We start from the raw sequence: 18,677 nt of genomic DNA, 5'->3' as shown, positions 1-18,677 counted from the left end.
TGAGAAAAGACAGGAGACAAATTTTCTCGGGATGGAGCGACCCAGATTGGGGGTCTGGTAGCCCCTTTTATTGAGATAGGACAAAGGCAGGAGGAGCAATAGCATGTGATAGAAAACAGCCTGTAAAAGTACAATTTCTAATCTACTGCTTCAGGAAAGTTCTCTCTCTATATGGTCAAATCCTGGACGTCAATGGTAGGGCACATCTCAGGATGTTATGTTATGCATTATCAAGATGTTATGGCTTTCTCGGAGCCAGTTGTCTCCTGTGTGATTCAGCGTGGCTCTGCATGCCCCGTTATCCACTGGGCCATGGGTGACCGCTACGCTTACACAAGGAACTATATTACAACAGGACCGTGGTGTTTATTGGGCCATCCAAATCAGGCAGATTTGCAGCAACTTTGAGGCTCTCCGACCTGTAAACTTTGAACAGGATGAGCCCTGGAAGTTTGAGGAAGGGTTAGGATCATTTGTATAATCCGAAGTTACACTTTAATCTTTCCTACATGTTTATTTTTTTTTTTACATTTTTGGAATCAGGGACAGAACTGCAGGAGGCGAACAGGAAAACTTCAGGGTGCCAACCCGCGCACAAATTTACTTGGGAGCAAGGATCTTATGCATGCGCAGAGTGCGCTATACATATGGGGGAGGGGAGGGGGGGTTACATCCTAAGCACGTGCTTTGGTTGTTATCGGAGCAGACCGCACCGACCCAACGCCGGCTTCGCTCTTACATCCCACCGCATTCCTCCCACTGTTCCCCCGTCACTGTGGGTCCCCCCACAAGATTGGAGGGGCTCAGGCCTCCCTGTCAAGACGCCTTCTTCCACCCACCCACCCTTTCCCCCCCCCCCCGGTTCCTACCTGTGCTGCAACCCCACCAGCCCCAGCGTGATCACATGGGGCACGTCCAGCTCGGTGGGCCATAATCCGGCGGCGAGGCAGCCGAAGACCCCGCATTCTTCCCCGATGCCCAGCTCCTCGAATTCCATGCTTCACGAGGCCAACACGTGTGTGTGTGCGCTTAACACGCAGAGCTGCTCCGGTTGCTTTCTCGCTTGCAGACGCCGGAGTTTGTGGGAAAAGAGGAGGAGGAGGAGGAGGCGGGATTGTAGCGCCCGCGCCCCTGGTTTCCCACCCGCCTTATTTACATACGTACACAGCCACTCACATGGGGAGGGGGCGGCCGGGTTGTTTTCTCGGCGAAAGGAAGCGCCGCCTGACTGGAGCGGCGCTCCCGAGGCTTGGGGGTGTGTTTCTGTGGAGGCGGAGGAAGGAAGGGGATAGAAGAAGCGTTTTCTTTGCAGCCTTTCCTCAAAACTTAAAGTTTTGCAGGGGAACTTTTCTCCCCCCCCCCCCGGTCATCTTTTCATTTGCCCTCCTCACCCGCGTCTTAAATTTGGTGGGGTTTATATATATAAGTTCTGGCTGAGGGCCAGAATATATCTATCTATCTATCTATCTATCTATCTATCTATCTATCTATCTATCTATCTATCTATCTATCTATCTATGTATCTATCTATCTATCTATCTCTATCTATCTAATCTATCTATCTATCTATCTATCTCTATCTCTATCTATCTATCTATATCTATCTATCTAATCTATCTATCTATATCTATATCTATCTCTATCTATCTATCTATCTATCTATCTCTATCTATATATATCTATCTCTATCTATCTAATCTATCTATCTATCTATCTATCATCTCTATCTCTATCTATCTCTATCTCTATGTATCTCTAACTAATCTATCTATCTATCTATCTATCTATCTATCTATCTATCTATCTATCTATCTATCTATCTATCTATCTATTCTGGCCCTCAGCCAGAACTTTTTCTTAGCTCCATCCTCCCCCGACCCGACCCCAAAGTCGGTTGCTGAATGAAAGTTGTGTTTTATTGTTATTTTTTCTTTTTTTATTACTCACGCAGAGTTTTATGTTTTTTTTGTCTTGCACTCCCCTATCCCATGATTTGTAAGCCGCCCTGAGTCCCCTCAGGGAAAAGGGCGGCCTATAAGCCTTAATAAAACGATTTTAAAAAAATGATAAAAGTTGCGAAAAGTTATACTTTTCGCACTTTGGGGTCGGGGGAGGATGGAGCTAAGAAAAGAGTTTTGGCTGAGGGAGGCCCGGGCCGCGCTTCTTTTGAGGGAAGGGAAAAGCTCCCCCGTGGGGGGACTGGTCCGTGGGCGAACTTTGGCGCCAAACAAGCCTGGGGCCTGGCGAAACGGCGCGGCCGCGCATGGGGTGGATGCGGGCGCAACAAGCGCTGCCCTCAGAGGCCGGGGGGGGGTGAGGAAGGCGGAGGGGCGGAGGTGGAAGCTTCTCGCAGATTGGAAGGCTGAGGTAGCCCGAACTCCCCCTCCTTGGGGGGGGGGAGGAAGATTGAGCCCGGGGTGGTGCACTTTGGGGCGCCACCCCGCGCGCGAGCCGCCAGCCATTGGGTGGGCTCGGCGGCTTAATCTCCACCCTCCGCTCCGCCGGCCCCTTCCGCCGCTGCCCCTTCTTCTTTACGCGGCCCCGACGCCAGTTCTTCGCACCCCCAGTCAGCTGTTCTGGGTCTTCATCCCCCCCTTTTCTCCTCTTCCTCGGTAAGCGCGCGGGGCTTTCCTGGCAGGTGGCGTCTCCTCTTCACCCGTCTTTTCGCCTTTCTACTTTCTTCTTTCTTTTTTTTTTATAGGCGTCCCGGACCTCCGCTCCCTTCGCCGCCATGCCTCCGATACATTCAGGTGAGTGGCTTCAGCTCGCCTCCGCGGGAAAGGGTTGGAAAAGCGCCGCTGGCCGGAGTCGAGCTCGGCCGCTGGGTGCGCACGTGGAGCGCCTGAGGGGAGCCGCCGCTGCCGCTTCTTCTTCCCCGCCCTCGGAAGGCTGCCGGAGTTCAGAAAGAAGGGACTCTCTTTGAGAGGGGGAGAAAAGTGAGCTCTGGAGGTTTTCCCATCCTGAGAATGGCGGGCAGAGATTGCGTTGCGCGCCTTGCAAGGCGAATCACCTCGGGCCCATTCGCTTTCGCCTTGTACGTGGAGTCCTAGATATGAGGCGCAGGTCAATAATAATAATAATAATAATGAAAAGGATTCCCTTGCTGCCCGTCGGGTGAGTCTCTCATCTATAGCAATAGCAGTTAGACTTATATACCGCTTTATAGGACTTTCAGCCCTCTCTAAGCGGTTTACAGAGTCAGCATATTGCCCCCAACAATCCGGGTCCTCATTTTACCCACCTCCGAAGGATGGAAGGCTGAGTCAACCATGAGTGGTGAGATTTGAACAGCCGAACTGCAGTCAGCTGAAGTAGCCTGCAGTGCTGCATTTAACCACTGCGCCACCTTGGCTCCTTTAATCTAGGACTCCACAAACTGTTCCAATGCGATAACCTTCCAGTCAGGGGTCACCCCCCCCCCTTTTGGACCTTAGGGACCACTAAATTCATAATTTGAAATCTCGCAGACCGCTAATATGAAGGTTTTTTTAAAAAAAGATAAATAGTATTTAGTGCAATATTTTAAAAAAATGCAAGTAATGTTTTCTGCGGACCACTGGTTGGTGACCACCACTCCAGGTGGCCTCAACCACCCTCTAAAACTGGGGTTGGCAACTTGTGGCTCTGGAGCCACATGCGGCTCTTTCATCCCTCTACTGCGGCTCCCTATCACTCAAAATATGTGTCACAACTGCCAATATGAAACACTCACTGGCATGTGATTTATGGAGCATTTTGACCCCTCCCTCCCCCCCCCCGGTGTTTAATTCAACTACATATACTAGTTTTGTGGCCGCTTAGGGAATAGTCAGGCACCGGAAGGGTTTTGTGGCTCCCGGTGTTTTCTGTGGGAAATGGGTCCAAATGGCTCTTTTGAGTGTTTAAGGCTGCCAAGCCCTGCTCTAAAAGGATGCAAATCACCAGCTGTGTGCAAGGAATATAAATCCTTCCATTCCCCACCATCCAGTCATGGCTGACGAAACTTCTTGCATGAGACTGGAATGACCAGAAAGAAAGTCCAGTTGCCTCCTGGTAAAAGCCCCTTTGGGACTTCCAATGTGGTTGCGTTGCAATGTGTGCAGTGCAATCTCTGCCATTCTCAGGTTTGAAGGGGAGGGGGGAACCTCCAGAGCTGTTGGGGATCGGTAGGCCTACATTGCCTGGAGATGCTGGCAGTAATGCTCCCCCTAACTTGGGAATTTAAGACGTTCCGAAAACTTGGCTGTTGGACACAAAAGACATTCGTTATTTTGCTTTAACTGTTTACTTTCCAGTGGTTGGTCTCTGCTAGAATGGGAAATGAATTAAGCCATTCCAAATATCTGATAGGAAAGATGTGCTGAATTCTCCATTTGGGTTCTGGGTTGAATGCATTATGCAGACTGCAAGGAAACTGCCCTGTGCAGGTAGTCCTTGACTTAAAACAGTTCATTGGAGTGACCGAAGTTACAACAGAACTGGAAAGTGACTTATGGCCATTTGTCACCCTTACAACCATTGCAGCATCTCCATAGTCACACGTTTTACATTTGGATGCTTGACAACTGGTTCACATAACGCTTGCAGTGTCCTGGTGCCACGTGATTGTCTTTTGTGACCTTCTGATCAGCAGATTCAATGGGGAAGACAGATTCACTTAACAATCATGTTACTAATTTAACAACTGCAGTGATTCACTTAACAAATGTAGCAAGAAAAGTCAAAGTGGGGCAAAACTCGCTTAACAAATGTTTCCCTTGGCAACATAAATTCTGGGCTCAACTGTGGATGTAAGTCGAGGACTACCTGTATTTTATATTCACTTAAGAGATGATTGGTCCTTCTGCCTCTACTGTTTATTAGCTATCTAGTTTGTTATACCATATTCAGGACCCAATAGGCAAAGTTTTGGTTGAACTTTCCCTCTGTTCTGAAACTTTTACAGCCTGATAAAGGCTCCCATTATGCATGGTATGAACTTTTAGCAATATGAAACTTCAAATTCAGATCACCTAAAATATATATGCGGGATCTATCGGAATCACTGAATTTGGTTCTTTTATGCATATTCTTCCAATATCAAACTTTCTATGTATCACTTTAAGATTTGGATGGACAGCTTCTCAAAAGACTGGAGAAATGTATGTGAAGATTTCCAACATCTACATTAAAGCAATATCTTAATCAGTTCAAAGTTCACAATATTTTTCAAATCTTTGAGATGTCTAGTTAATATTGTTAAGTAAGCTGCTAAAAAAAGATGAATAGAGTTAGGGAAGAAAAGTTGGATTGATAATTGTCAGAAAGCTGTCCAGAAATTTAAAATGTAGGTTCCACCACAAAACCGCGATGCCCTTATCCGCGCCGACATAAGTGCGGAGGCAAATCCGCGGCGTCCGAAGCGCTAATAAAAAAACGACCCTACCGCCGCGACAACAGCGCGGTGACAGAAGGGCGTTCTACATGCTTCGTTCTTTGCCTCCAAAGGTAGCCCTCCTCCTCCAGCTGACAGCGGCAGCGGGCACGGGGCAAAGCGGGCTGCCCAGCAGCAGCAGCCCGCGGGAAGGGTCCAGCACAGCCGCGGGGGGCATCAGGAAGCGGAGGAGGACGCGGCGGCGGCTGAGGCTCTCCCAGGCCGGCGAAACGGGCTTGCCCGGCGGAGGCAGGCTGCCCTCTTCTTCCTCAACAACATCTCCTTGGACGGGCGGCCTCTGCCGCCGGCGCCTCCCCCGGAGGAAGAGGCAGGGCGGGCGGCGGCGGCGGCTCTCCCGGGGCCGGCGAAGCGGGCTTGCCCGGTGGCGGCGGCCGCCCATCCAAGGAGATGTTGTTGAGGAAGAAGAGGGCGGCCTGCCTCTGCCGGGCAAGCCCGCTTCGCCGGCCCCGGGAGAGCCTCAGCCGCTGCCGCTGCTGCATCCTCCTCCACCGCCAGCGTCGGCGGCCCTGCTCGGGCCCCCCGCGGGCTTCCTGCTGCCCCCCGCGGCTGAGCTGGACCCTTCCCGCGGGCTGCTGCTGCTGCTGGGCAGCCCGCTTTGCCCCGTGCCCGCTGCCGCTGTCAGCTGGAGGAGGAGGGCTACCTTTGGAGGCAAAGAACGAAGCATGTAGAACGCCCTTCTGTCACCGCGCTGTTGTCCCCGCGGTGATGACGCGCGATGATGACGTCGCGACTTTAGTGACGCGATTTAATCTACGCTATTTTGCGTAGCGCGGTTTTGTCGTGCCACGAAAATGTAATACAGAAGGAAATGATGTTCAAGTTAGGTTTTTTTCCTTGGTACTCATAACTAGTTTTTTACATAAAATCTAGCTTTTGCTTATAACTATCACAATCTTTAGTAAAACACACAGATATCTCTACATCTCTTTATATTTGTTTTCCTAAAATTATTACTGGAAAATTCCATTATTATATAGTGAACAGACAGCACAAGAAAAGTATAGAGGGATGGCTATCTGGACTATTTAATAAATTGCATTCAGCAATTCATTTGTTACCATAGGAACTAAAAAGACTTCAACTCTGTTTCCTTTTCAGAAAGCTTATAATGCGAGATGGTTCTCTCGCTCTCTTTCTCCTCTTCTCAGTTAAAAGCAACAGCAAAACAAGCTCACAACACTCATAGCTCATGCTAAAATATAGTGGGTCTTTTTGGGGGGGGGGATGACTAAGTTTGACACAAGAACACAATTCTGAAAATAAAAACGTGGCCAAACAAACAAGGCATTTGGTGGACAAAATGAATGACTAGTGGTCTTTGATATTCAAACTAAGTGTTAAATTGCAGAGAGAATAATGCTTTCCAAGTTTAAGATTCCCCAAATAAAGTAGGAATTTCTTAGTAAACATGCACAAGTTTGTTCTGTAAACTTTTTAAAATTCAGTGCCTTGTTTTTATTTATGTTCATGTAAAAAATATCTCCCTTCCCCAATTATTTCTCCAGAAGTTAAACTGGGCAAAAAAATAAATGAGGGGAAAACAAAAGAAGTTTACGAATTGCTGAATTACCCAGGATGTGTTCTGATGCAATCAAAGGACCAAATAACTGCTGGAAATGCAGCGAGAAAGAACATCATGGAAGGGAAGGCTGCAATCTCAAATACAACAACATCTTGTGTGTTCCAATTGCTTCAAGAATCTGGTAGGTGGTGGGAAAGTTAACCCGCATGCAGGAGAGTAACCCTGTATATAAAGCAATAATGCCCTCATTATATGGAAACTTTTTGCTGTAATGGTAATTTTTCTTGGTTTTATTATAATTAAGAGATCTTGTGACTATATGCTGAAGGAGCATAGGACTTTCAAGAAGGCAACAGTAACACTCTTTTCACATTAAAAAATATAAATTAGTTTCTCCATAGATGAGTCATATGAAATATTTGTCTATTATATCATTAAGTAACATTGAAGGAATGTGGTGGCTTGGCTAAGACTTGTCAGTCAGAAAGGTCGGCAGTTCAGCGGTTTGAATCCCTAGCACTGTAACGGAGTGAGCTCCTGTTACTTGTCCCAGCTTCTGCCAACCTGTAGCAGTTTGAAAGCATGTAAAAATGCAAGTAGGAAAATAGTCACCTTTGGTGGGAAGGTAACAGGGGTTTAGTCATGCCGGCTACATGACCACAGAGACATCTTCAGACAGTACTGGCTCTTTGGCTTTGAAACAGAGATGGGCACTGCCCCCTAGAGTCGGGAACGACTAGCACATACGTGCAAGGGGAACCTTTACCTTAACATTCTTCCATTAACATTGGAAGAAGATATTGGAAAGTTAAGTAGTGGAATTTGACATATACAGTACTTCCAAATGGATTGGTGAGGAAAACATGTTTTAAGTGCTTATTATTGGCTGTTTTAAACTAAGTTGAGTTTTCCAAATTTATAGCTCTAGTCAGGTAAATGACATTTTGACCTAACAAATTGGAATGATCAGGATATTTAGTAAAAGTGGAGATAATAATTCCTGGCTTGCTACTGCATAGAGAAGACAATAGAGCATAACATATTCTGTCAATTCAATTATTCCACCACCACATAAACTCAATCTCTGGAAGGGGATTTTTTGTATCTTTATTCTGTAACAGCTGTTGGAAGGGCATTTAATCTGGCTAAAGAAGAGGAATTTTTGAATGTTGGGATTCTTACACGACTAAGATACCTGGCTGGTTGGAGAAAATGTGTAGAATGGCTCATGGAGGTTTTTCTGGATAGGGCCAAGAGGTCAGCTTGCAGCTCTAAATCAATGGCCCCTTTTCGAGATCACTTCTTAGAGGACATTCATAGCCCATCAAGCCCATGCTAATTCTATAACCATCCCGAAAACAAGACCTGGTTATGTTCCTATGTAGAAACTTTGAAAAAGTGATTGAAGACCACCTACTAATATTATGTATGCATTTCCCTGCCACTGCATCCATTTATTTATTCATTCATTTATATCCCACCTTTATTCTCACAAATAACTCAAGGTGTCAAACATATCCCCTATACCCTCCTCCTATTTTCCCTGCAACAAAACTTTGTGAAGCAAATTGGAGTGAGAGACTGCCTTAAAATCACCCAACTGGCTTTCATGGCTAACCCAGGACTTGAGGTCATGGCCTTTTGCTATGATTTCTTACTATCTATGCTGTGATTTTCCCCCCTGTTTACTTTGCACAAGTTTTAATAACTTGATTTAAAATCCTTAAGGGTGAATTGTTAGAATTTTACCCCCTCAGCCATGAAAGGTAACGTTTGCTTGAAGTTGTCATCCTTGCATTTGTTTGTCAAAATTTGTATATCAAAGTTTATTAAGTTGTACTTCCAAATCTTGCCTCACGCTAGTATGTTATGAAGAAATGTTGCTTTCAGGATTAAAAATTAACATCATGGAATCTTTTCTTGCGTTCCAACTCCCTTCTCTCTCACCCCCCCTCCGGCATGGAGTGTTGCAACATTTTATAATATTCTGTGGTAAACCTCTACCTTTCTTCCTGCCTCATTAACAAATAAAGGTGGTGCATTTAGCACAAAAAGAAAAAATATATATCTATGGCCACTGATTTTGGGTATCCATTCATGTCTATTCATTCCTCTCTTTTTGTATGACTAATATAGTTTTGGTAATAGGACAGCGAAAGTGAAGTTTCCTCCCAGGCATGCTTTCTGATGATTTCATGAAGCTATTGAAATTGTTTCATTGCATCAGAAGGGATGTTACTTGTTTTTCCACTTTGTAGTCTAATATGTTCTACTGTACAGTTCAAGTACTCCTTGAAGTTCTCTCCCAGTCAGATGCCAACCAGTTTTGCTGCTTAGTTTTGGAGCCTTGGCAAGATCAGAAAGATGCTGCCACCTGCATGATTGGTAGTGAATGAACAAATAATACGTTTCCCCATAGCATGAAATCAAATACTAACACATTATTATTATTATACAATTGTATCACAGTGGCCAGTTGTTTTGCCGGATTTGGCATTGGTTACTAGTCGGGCCCCACCTAGCGGCCTAGGACGTCGTAACGTATTTTCGTAATATGCGTGCAGATCCAAGCAGTGCGGCTTTTTGCATTTGACTGATGGTGCTTTTGTCAATTTTTAACTGTTTTAAATGTAATTCCAGTGCTTTTGGAATAGCACCCAGTGTGCCAATTACCACTGGAATTACCACTGCTAGTTTGTGCCATAGTCGTTGAATTTCGATTTTTAAGTCCTGGTATTTTGCGATTGGGACCGGCAATGGCGGAGTAGTAGTGGTAGTAGTAGTAGTAGTTGTTGTTGTTATTATTATTATGGCTCTGTGTCGGAAGCAGAGTGGGGGCCAGAGCCATATGCCAGTTATCAGCTGCCTTCAGAGTCAGACATCAGTGAGGCAGACGAACAGCTGGAGCCTGTTCCCAGTGTGCGCATGCACAGAGTGGCCAGACGAAGGGAACAGCTAAAGAACAGGGGTCAATTTGGGAGTAAGGCCACAAGTGGACGATGAATGGCCCCTCCCAGAGGAAATAAAAAAGGAGCGAAAGGAGAGTGGAATTTGCAGGAGACAATTAGTTCGATTAATTGGCTTGTGACTCGCCAGATAAGGTCTGTGACTGCCAAATCCTCCCTTGAAAGACTTTGCCGGATGTGAATGAGCAAAATTCACAGTAAATTAATAAAGGGTGTTGTTGTTGTTGTTGTTTTGTCAGGACCAGGAGTTTGCTTTAGGCTCTTGGGAAGCCTCGGTCAGAACAAAAACCAACAAATATAATAGGCTAGATCATTTAAGACATAAAGAGATTTTTCCCAGCTGGACCTCTAGAAATTGTCAACACTGTTCTTGACAAGTTGATTAACATTAATGTTTATAATAATTGGTTATAACTATGTTGCTAAGGATTGATTTAAACTTTTTTTAAATCCAAGACTATGTTATTACATTGGGAAAACACTTTCTCCTTCCTAAGCCCACCTAAGGTTTAAAAAGTTCCTGTTTATAGTTTTAAGTTCAGGAAATCATGCCCTTAGATTTTTATGGAAGTTTTAAAAATTAAATTATGCTCTACTATGTCTCTAAATATTTTTTTAAGTTTTAGTCCCTTCACCACTCTTGGCTTATAAAATCTTCCCAGTCTGATCTAATAAAAGCAATTCCTATTCTGTAAGTTTGAAACTAATAGATTGCTTAGATATAGGTGAAATATCATGCTTGGGATTTTCACAAAAAGCAATAAGTTTGTCTGATCTGGATGAAGATCCCAGGTCTCTTAAGTTTTCATTGGTTTTTGCCCCAAAATGGCTCAGTCCTTATTTCTGTTTTAGAATGTAGGCTGCATATTTTACTTATTAGCAATTGAGATACAGAAGTCTGTTTTGATGAGAAATTTTTATTACAGGCATCAAAACCGCTTTTGTGAGAAAATACAGCGATACGGCATTTATGGCTGCTCACTGCGAAATGATTCCGATTGAATGGGTTTGTAGAAGAGTCGCTACTGGTTCTTTTCTGAAGAGAAATCCTGGTGTTGAAGAGGGCTACAAATTTTACCCACCCAAAATTGAGATGTTTTATAAGGTAGGTAACATGAAATGGAGATGAGAGTTTTATATAATTTAACAATTGTCACCTTTTTGAAAGCTTGAACCTCAAGCTAAATATGTGCTTCACCTTAAACATCCTAATCCAAGCATTCCAAAAACACTTCCTCTGCCTGCAAACTTTATCGCTCAGTACTGATAGGATTTTGCAATATATACGTGATCCTTAAAAACACTATTGATTCTTAGACACTATCTATCATCTATCTATCTATATCTATCTATCTATCTATCTATCTATCTATCTATCTATCTATCTATCTATCTATCTATCTATCTATCTATCTATCTATATATATATATATATATATATATATATATATATATATAAAATGTTGTATTTGTGCTGATAAATAAATAAAGGGAGACTAGTATAGATCTATTTCAAGCTATTTAGCTCTCATCAGCTAGCCATACCCTTACTGGGATTCGAACCTGTGCTGTATTACATCTTAGGCAGATGTCTTAACCATTAAGCCACAGGTCCTCCTCCTTATCAGCTGAAGCCAGGGAGGTAGGTATATATTTAGTGTCACAACCCCTGGTATGCCCCAATTATGGGAGGAAGCTAACTGCTTCCATGATAAGGAGGAGGACCTGTGGCTTAATGGTTAAGACATCTGCCTAAGATGTAATACAGCACAGGTTCGAATCCCAGTAAGGGTATGGCTAGCTGATGAGAGCTAAATAGCTTGAAATAGATCTATACTAGTCTCCCTTTATTTATTTATCAGCACAAATACAACACAAATGTAACAAAGGCAACAGTAAAAGTATTGGGTTTCTGTCGTGATGGTCTCTTGTCACGAGCCGATAGACAGATAATGGAAGCAGTTAGCTTCCTCCCATAATTGGGGCATACCAGGGGTTGTGACACTAAATATATATGTATGTATGTATGTATATATCCCTATTTTTAATTGTTAAAAAGTGCTTTGTATTCATGCCCAAGATGCTAATCATAGGTTTGTTGATTAGGAAAGTCAGTGTTTGTGTACGAGCAGTCCTCAACTTACAAACATTCATTTAGCAACTTGTTTGAAGTTACACCACCACTGAAAAAAAGAACTTGCAATTGGTCCTTGTGCTTATAACCATCACAGCATCCCCCAAACTTGGAAGCTTGGCAACTGACAAGGAGTCGACTACAATGTCCCAAGGTCATGTGAAGGCTGTTTGCAAACCTCCTAGTCAGATTCTAACAAAGTTAATAAGGAAACTTGATTTAGTTAGCAATTGCAGTGGTTCAGTTAACAACTGTGGCAAATGAAGGTAATGTTAGGTGTAACTCACTTAACCGCCTTGTTTAGCAACAAAAACATTCTGGTCCCGATTGTTGAGAACTGCCTGTAATAACTTCAGAAATGTTTTGTTTGTGTTGAGTGAAAGCTTGGGATAGGCAATTTATTTTTCAGCCTGAGAGCCTTCTCTCTTTAGACTTCTGGCAGGAATGGCCATCTGCACTGGGAAGCATCTGTCAGAGGAGGCCACAAGAGAGCAAGTAGCATCACACATCATATCATTCTACAAAAAAAATACAAATTACATAATTGCGCCCCTCCTCAAACTTTGGGACACCAGGGACTGATTCTGTGGAGAAAGGGGGTGGGTGGTTTTCCGTGCTGCCTGCATCACATGGATGGGGACTTCACTTGTTTGTGCAGTCCGGTTGCTGGCCGGTCCATAGACAGGAGGTTGGGGACCCCTGGTTTGAAAGAAGTGGTGCATGGCATTATAGTGCTGTCTACTGTTATATAAAGCAGGAAAGAAGAAAAAGAGCTATCAGAAAGGCCCACCCACCCAAAACAATCACTTACAGAGCTACTCTCAACTAAATGCGCAGTGGAAACTGTTGCTTGCTTCTGTGCGGAATGGAGAAGTTGAACTTTATTGCTAATGACAATATCAATTATTCCAATAAAATCTCACTTTTCATCACAGGATGATGCAGCAAATGATCCACAGTGGTCTGAAGAGCAAATTATTGAAGTTAAGTTTAAGCTTGCTGGCCTTGAAATTGGACAAACAGAAGTAGATATCATGGCCCAGTCCACCCGAGCTATTTTTGAGATACTTGAAAAAGCTTGGCAACCCCAGAATTGTACGCTGGTTGATTTGAAAGTACGTACATTTGTATTTTAGATCTTGGCTTTTAAAATAAGGGATGAAAGTATTAGATTAAACTAATCTTTCCTTTCTTGTGTCGTGTTTCCATTTTTTAGGTTGAGTTTGGTGTTAATATAGCCACAAAAGAAATTGTCCTTGCTGATGTAATTGATAATGATTCTTGGAGGCTGTGGCCATCTGGAGATAGAAAACAACAAAAGGACAAACAGGTAATTCCATTTTCAGTGCAGATTCTGAAAATAAGCCAACATTGCAATTTTACAAGGTGTATGTATCTGTGCTGTGAAACCTGCTTCTGTTCTCCTTAAGCTTCTGTGTTTGTTTCTTCCCGTGAAACAGAAGTTGGGAAAGAAAATGGAGGAAAGCCAAATTCTACAGTTAAAATTGGAAAACTATTAGTTATCTTTCCTTCTGCTAATTTATTTGTTTTCTGATAGACATTTCAATTATCCATTAAAATAGTGTGTGTGTGTGTGTGTGTGTGTGTGTGTGTGTGTGTGTGTGTGTGTGTGTGTGTGTGTGTCAGTGGTGGGTTTCAAATCCCGTTCCAACCAGTATAGTTGGAACAGGGCAGATGGCGTCCTCATGGATGCCTGCATCGCACGCATGTGTCTTAGCGCCTTTGCAATGCTCCAGCTGTTCCGTGGAGCATTGCGCAGGCACTGTATGCGCCATGCACCTGCGCAGAAGCCTTTAAACACCGGTAAGGAGCTCAGGCGGGTGGGCCCTCCAGAGCACCATACCGGAACAGTATCCGCTGCTCCTGGCTGGCTCCAGTACACATGTACTGGGGTGTACCGCCTGCAACCCACCACTGGTTTGTGTATACCCATACATACATAACACATTTTAACTTAGACTTTTCTAATCAATTATAGTTCCGGCAATGATAAGGCACATTTTAAGATAATAGCTATTAATACCTACATATTCCAGCAATAAGAGGAAATGGGTGAATGCAAAATTCATATTCCAAAATATTGTTTACTTCATAATGAGCTACAAAAAGCACCCTTCAGATATGCTGTTACGTCTGGGGCTACTATTTGATGTAAACACATATTAATATGTGTTAAATGTTAGTTACAGCATAGTGAAGTATGCTTTTATTAATCATATACACATAAATTATCTAACTTGATAAAGGAGATTTAGGTAAGCACATGGCCTTGCCTCTGAGTGATAGGTAAAACTTAGGAAGTTTCAAGAAACGAATTGGAAAGACAACAACTTATAAATCACATTATTGATCATTACATTGGACTTCTGGGTTAAAACTAGATTATAAATATGTGCATGGACTAGTCAGTCAATTATAGTATTGGTAGTTTACGGAGGTACGAGGTAGGTTAACGGTGTCAAACTGGTGGCCCGCAGGCCGAATGTGTCATGTGCAGGCCACGCCTACCACAGCTCCGCGAAGGGAGAAACATCACATGATGGCAATGTAAAGCGGCGAGTTTGACATCTGTGAGATAGGCGAGTCTCTTGTATTTTATATGTAATCTTTTGTTCTTTTGTGTGTCCTTTTAGTCTTACCGTGACCTCAAAGAAGTGACACCTGAAGCATTGCAAGTGGTGAAAAGAAACTTTGAATGGGTGGCCGAAAGAGTGGAGGTACTGAAACCATCTATGAGATACGGAAATGGATAATCCACATCATTGTTTTTCGTACTTTTAAATTGTCTTTTGATCTTCTTTTCTATTAGCTGTTATTGAAACCACAAACTACACAAGGCAGAGTAGTTGTCCTCATGGGTTCCACTTCTGATCTTGGTCACTGTGAAAAAATTAAAAAGGCGTGTGGCAGTTACGGTGTGCCTTGCGAATTGCGAGTGACCTCTGCTCACAAAGGACCAGATGAAACACTGAGGATCAAAGCTGAATATGAAGGTACTTAACTCAAGTTTGTCTAAATCGCCTATTTTAGTGAACTATTGTTTTAAGTTCAATAGCCATCTCAAAATTAATTCCTGTTTTAAGAAATGAAAATCAATAGAGAATCTGTTTGGGTGAGCGTGTCTGTATCACATTGATGTGTTTTTGTTTGTGTTTTCAGGGGATGGGATTCCCACAGTGTTTGTTGCAGTGGCTGGGAGAAGCAATGGCTTGGGACCCGTCTTGTCTGGAAACACAGCTTATCCAGTTGTAAATTGTCCTCCCCTCTCAGCTGATTGGGGTGCCCAGGATATATGGTCATCCCTGAGAATGCCTACTGGTAAAAGTTTTATCATTTTAACACTTCGAACAAATTATTTTTTGGGAGATAGTAAATACTTGAAAGTAAAGTCATAATATTACTTTCAGCTGTAGTTCTGTTCAAAATAATGATAAAGTTAGAATGAATGAATGCCTTGATTCTAAATGTACTGTTTCTACTGTGTGTGTGTGTGTGTGTGTGTGTGTGTGTGTGTGTGTGTGTGTGTATACATAACATAGATGATTATGGTCAAAAGCAGTATTTAATAAAAATTGCAGTAGTTGGACTCCTCCCCCCATGAATAAAATGATGAGTTTCATTGTAGTTAAGATTTTTTTTGACTTATATACCGCTTCATAGGGCTTTCAGCCCTCTCTAAGTGGTTTACAGAGTCAGCATATTGCCCCCACAGTCTGGGTCCTCATTTCACCCACCTCGGAAGGATGGAAGGCTGAGTCAACCTTGAGCCCGTGAGATTTGAACCGCCGAACTGCAGATAGCAGTCAGCTGAAGTGGCCTGCAGTACTGCACCCTAACCACTGCGCCACCTCGGCTCTCTGAAAGACATGAATATATCATTTATTCTATAAATTTAACCTCCTTCATACTTTCCTGGGCAGTGCTTAACGTTTGTCAGCATTGATTAGACTGGTTATTTTTTAGCTTTTCTCTTACCGCCCAACAAAGATAATAGATAGAAAGATGCATTAAAGATAAAAACACAGTAGAAACTGTGATAACTCACCAACGGCTACAAGTAGGATTCAACATACAACTATGGGTGGAACCAGAACTTCCATTGCTGAGTGATGTGGTCATTCAGTGGGTAGAATCATGCCTGATTTTACCTTTTTGTGTCCTGCCCTGGTCGTTAAGCAAATCAATAAGCAATTACAGCTTCCCCCATTACACCTTGGTTTGTTGGGAGACTCCTGGAAAAGTTGTAAATGGTGATCACATGACCCTGGGATGCTGCAAACATAAATTCATGCCGCTTGGCAAGTCCTGAATTTCGATCATATGACTGCAGGCATGCTGCAATGGGTTGTGATTGTGAGGACCAGCCGTAAGTTCAGTTTTTGTCATTTTGAATGGTCTTTAAATGATGGTTGTAAGTTGGGGACTACCTGTGTACTCTCAGAGACTGTTGGATACGTTGACTCTCCCAGTTACCTCACGATAGCAATCAGGGGACTCCATGGGCTTAGTTATTTCTCAGCAATTGGTCCACTGAGGCAGATGCACAGATAAAGAAGTGTCTTGAACACGCTTGAGGCTTCGCTTGTACAAATTTCATGCAGTATGGGTGTGTGTGTGTGTGTTGCTTCCAAACTTTATCTAGGTTTGCTCACGCTTAGCTTGCACAACCCTGGTGCAGACTTGGCCAAAGGAACATGCTCTGTTAAACTCTGTAAACATTAACTTTCTAAAAAGTTATGCTCCTTCTCTAACTTGAACAAGTTTCAGTTCTGAAGAGAAATTTTGGTATCTTGTCTTCCACATTCATCTGAAATGTTCTGTATGAATTGTTAAACATTCTATATTACATTTCAGTTTTTCTTGACACACTAAGGATTATCTAATGGCAATGCTATTACAATCACACATTTTAAAAATTAAAAATTTTCTTGTTTTTTAACAGGTCTTGGCTGTTCCACAATTCTTTCACCCGAAGCTGCTGCCCAATTTGCTGCTCAGATTTTTGGGTTGAATGACCACTGTGTATGGGCAAAACTGCGATCCAACATTCTGAATACATGGATCTCCCTAAAACAGGCTGACAAAAAGATGAGAGAATATACTTTATAGATGAATTCTAAAGCCACGGTTTCATTTCAATTTCCAGAATTGGATGGCATATCATTCCAAGTATAAGTACTAATGGGAAACTGTTCCTAATCTATTTTATGATAAAGAGTGGACAGGTGCCCTTTTGTGTTCTAAGCTTATTGTAAACAACTAATCTTGTATTTTCTAGCCCAATGTAACTTGAAAGCAGAGTTATGTGCATTGAGATAGAATAGATCTTACTGACCCATCATGACTGGTTATTAAAAGAGAAATATTACCTGTGTCGACTTGTAACCCTGTACAGAATATGCCATATGGTGATTCTCCTAAAATTTATATTAAAGATAGCAATGCCATTAGTAAATGGACCAATTTGCTTTTGTTCTAGAATGTGGCCCACTATGAAATCAAATATATAAGACAAGTTATTCAAGATGTTAAAAGTACTTTTTGTAGGGAAGGTTCTTACCAAAGCTTTTCCTATAATTGGCTTTAAATACAAAGCTGATAATATATAAAGCTAATTAACCGTTGACCTTCAGATAGCTTTGAGCAAGCCTTTGTAACTTTTAAGTTATAAAGGCCACAGGCAACTTACCATTGTAGACCTTACAGAAATACCTGACGCACCAGTTGTTTGATGGCTAATGGTGATGGCAATGAACTTGGCAACTATGAAGATTCGGCTTTGAAAAATGCCAGGATGCTACATAAGGCTTCTTGATGAACTGTATGCATCCTGGAGTCAATATCTTGGGCAGAACTGATTTTTTTTTATATCACGGCCAGCATGTTGACAATGTGTTTATCAATTACAAACTGACTACCATATTATTGCTTAAACCAATTGAGTTGAAAGTAAGTCACACTAAAGGCAGCATTGAATTTCAAGGTTAATTTCAAGGCCAATATACTGACACATGTACCTATTTGGTTTCTAACTCGGACACCTATCTTCATGCAGAGACAATATCTATGCCCATATAGGGCTTCTGTCATCCTTGTTATTTTACTTTAGCTTTTCTAAGATTCACTTGTATCACTATGTAAGATTAGAGAGTTGAAATGAACATTGAAGGTCTTCCAGTCTAGCTGTCTGGGTGGTGCAAGTATTCTACTATTTCAGGCAAATGGCTGACTTGCTTGAGAACATCTAGTGAAGCACCCTTGACTCTCCAGGAGGCATGACTTCATTTTGCTTAATAGCACACAGAAAAACTACAGAATGCTTGGTGTATGGCACTACTCATCTTTTTAGGCAGTTATATGCAGATCTGTCATTTGGCCACAACTGAAGTTAGGCATATGACTTTTAAATTCAATTAACCTTTACCTTAAAATGGGAAGATGCATCTTCAAGGGAATACAAAACTTAACAATATTAGACATTTTATAATTACATATTCTACTTATTCTTAATAGAATAGAATATTAATATTCTATTAATTAATATTAATAGAATAGAAACAGCATATAATAGAATTATATGCTGTTCCACCCATCAACTACAAATTAAAAACAATACCTGTC

At 42.5% G+C, this 18,677-nt stretch overlaps 2 protein-coding genes across 4 annotated transcripts in view; one reads left to right on the top strand and one right to left on the bottom strand.

The window, feature by feature from the left end:
- Positions 1 to 1,054, bottom strand: part of PPAT (phosphoribosyl pyrophosphate amidotransferase) — a 66,954-nt gene extending 65,900 nt beyond the window's left edge. Inside the window, exon 1 of the mRNA XM_087724707.1 lies at positions 870 to 1,054. Within this exon, the coding sequence (XP_087580833.1) occupies positions 870 to 997 (128 nt within the window). The 5' untranslated portion in view covers positions 998 to 1,054. The remainder of the gene's footprint in view (positions 1 to 869) is intronic.
- PAICS (phosphoribosylaminoimidazole carboxylase and phosphoribosylaminoimidazolesuccinocarboxamide synthase) overlaps positions 1 to 17,511 on the top strand; it is a 58,529-nt gene extending 41,018 nt beyond the window's left edge. For 2 of the 3 annotated variants that reach the window (XM_087724702.1, XM_087724701.1), the window contains exons 11-19: positions 2,702 to 2,750; positions 6,919 to 7,116; positions 10,828 to 11,006; positions 12,971 to 13,150; positions 13,252 to 13,365; positions 14,690 to 14,773; positions 14,866 to 15,049; positions 15,216 to 15,374; positions 16,999 to 17,511. In XM_087724702.1, coding sequence (XP_087580828.1) covers positions 2,702 to 2,750; positions 6,919 to 7,116; positions 10,828 to 11,006; positions 12,971 to 13,150; positions 13,252 to 13,365; positions 14,690 to 14,773; positions 14,866 to 15,049; positions 15,216 to 15,374; positions 16,999 to 17,165 — 1,314 coding nt within the window. In that variant the 3' untranslated portion in view covers positions 17,166 to 17,511. Of the gene's footprint in view, positions 1 to 2,462; positions 2,613 to 2,701; positions 2,751 to 6,918; positions 7,117 to 10,827; positions 11,007 to 12,970; positions 13,151 to 13,251; positions 13,366 to 14,689; positions 14,774 to 14,865; positions 15,050 to 15,215; positions 15,375 to 16,998 lie in introns of those variants that run through there. The other variant, XM_087724703.1, reaches the window with a different exon arrangement.
- The last annotated feature ends 1,166 nt before the right edge of the window (positions 17,512 to 18,677 follow it).

The sequence above is a fragment of the Thamnophis sirtalis genome, unplaced genomic scaffold (assembly GCF_051295495.1).
Source record: "Thamnophis sirtalis isolate CommonGarterSnake01/CBP01778 unplaced genomic scaffold, rThaSir2_p1.2 scaffold_10, whole genome shotgun sequence".
NCBI lineage: Eukaryota > Metazoa > Chordata > Lepidosauria > Squamata > Natricidae > Thamnophis > Thamnophis sirtalis.
The sequence above is the reverse complement of the archived record's forward strand: the minus strand, read 5'-3'. Positions and strand labels throughout refer to the sequence as shown.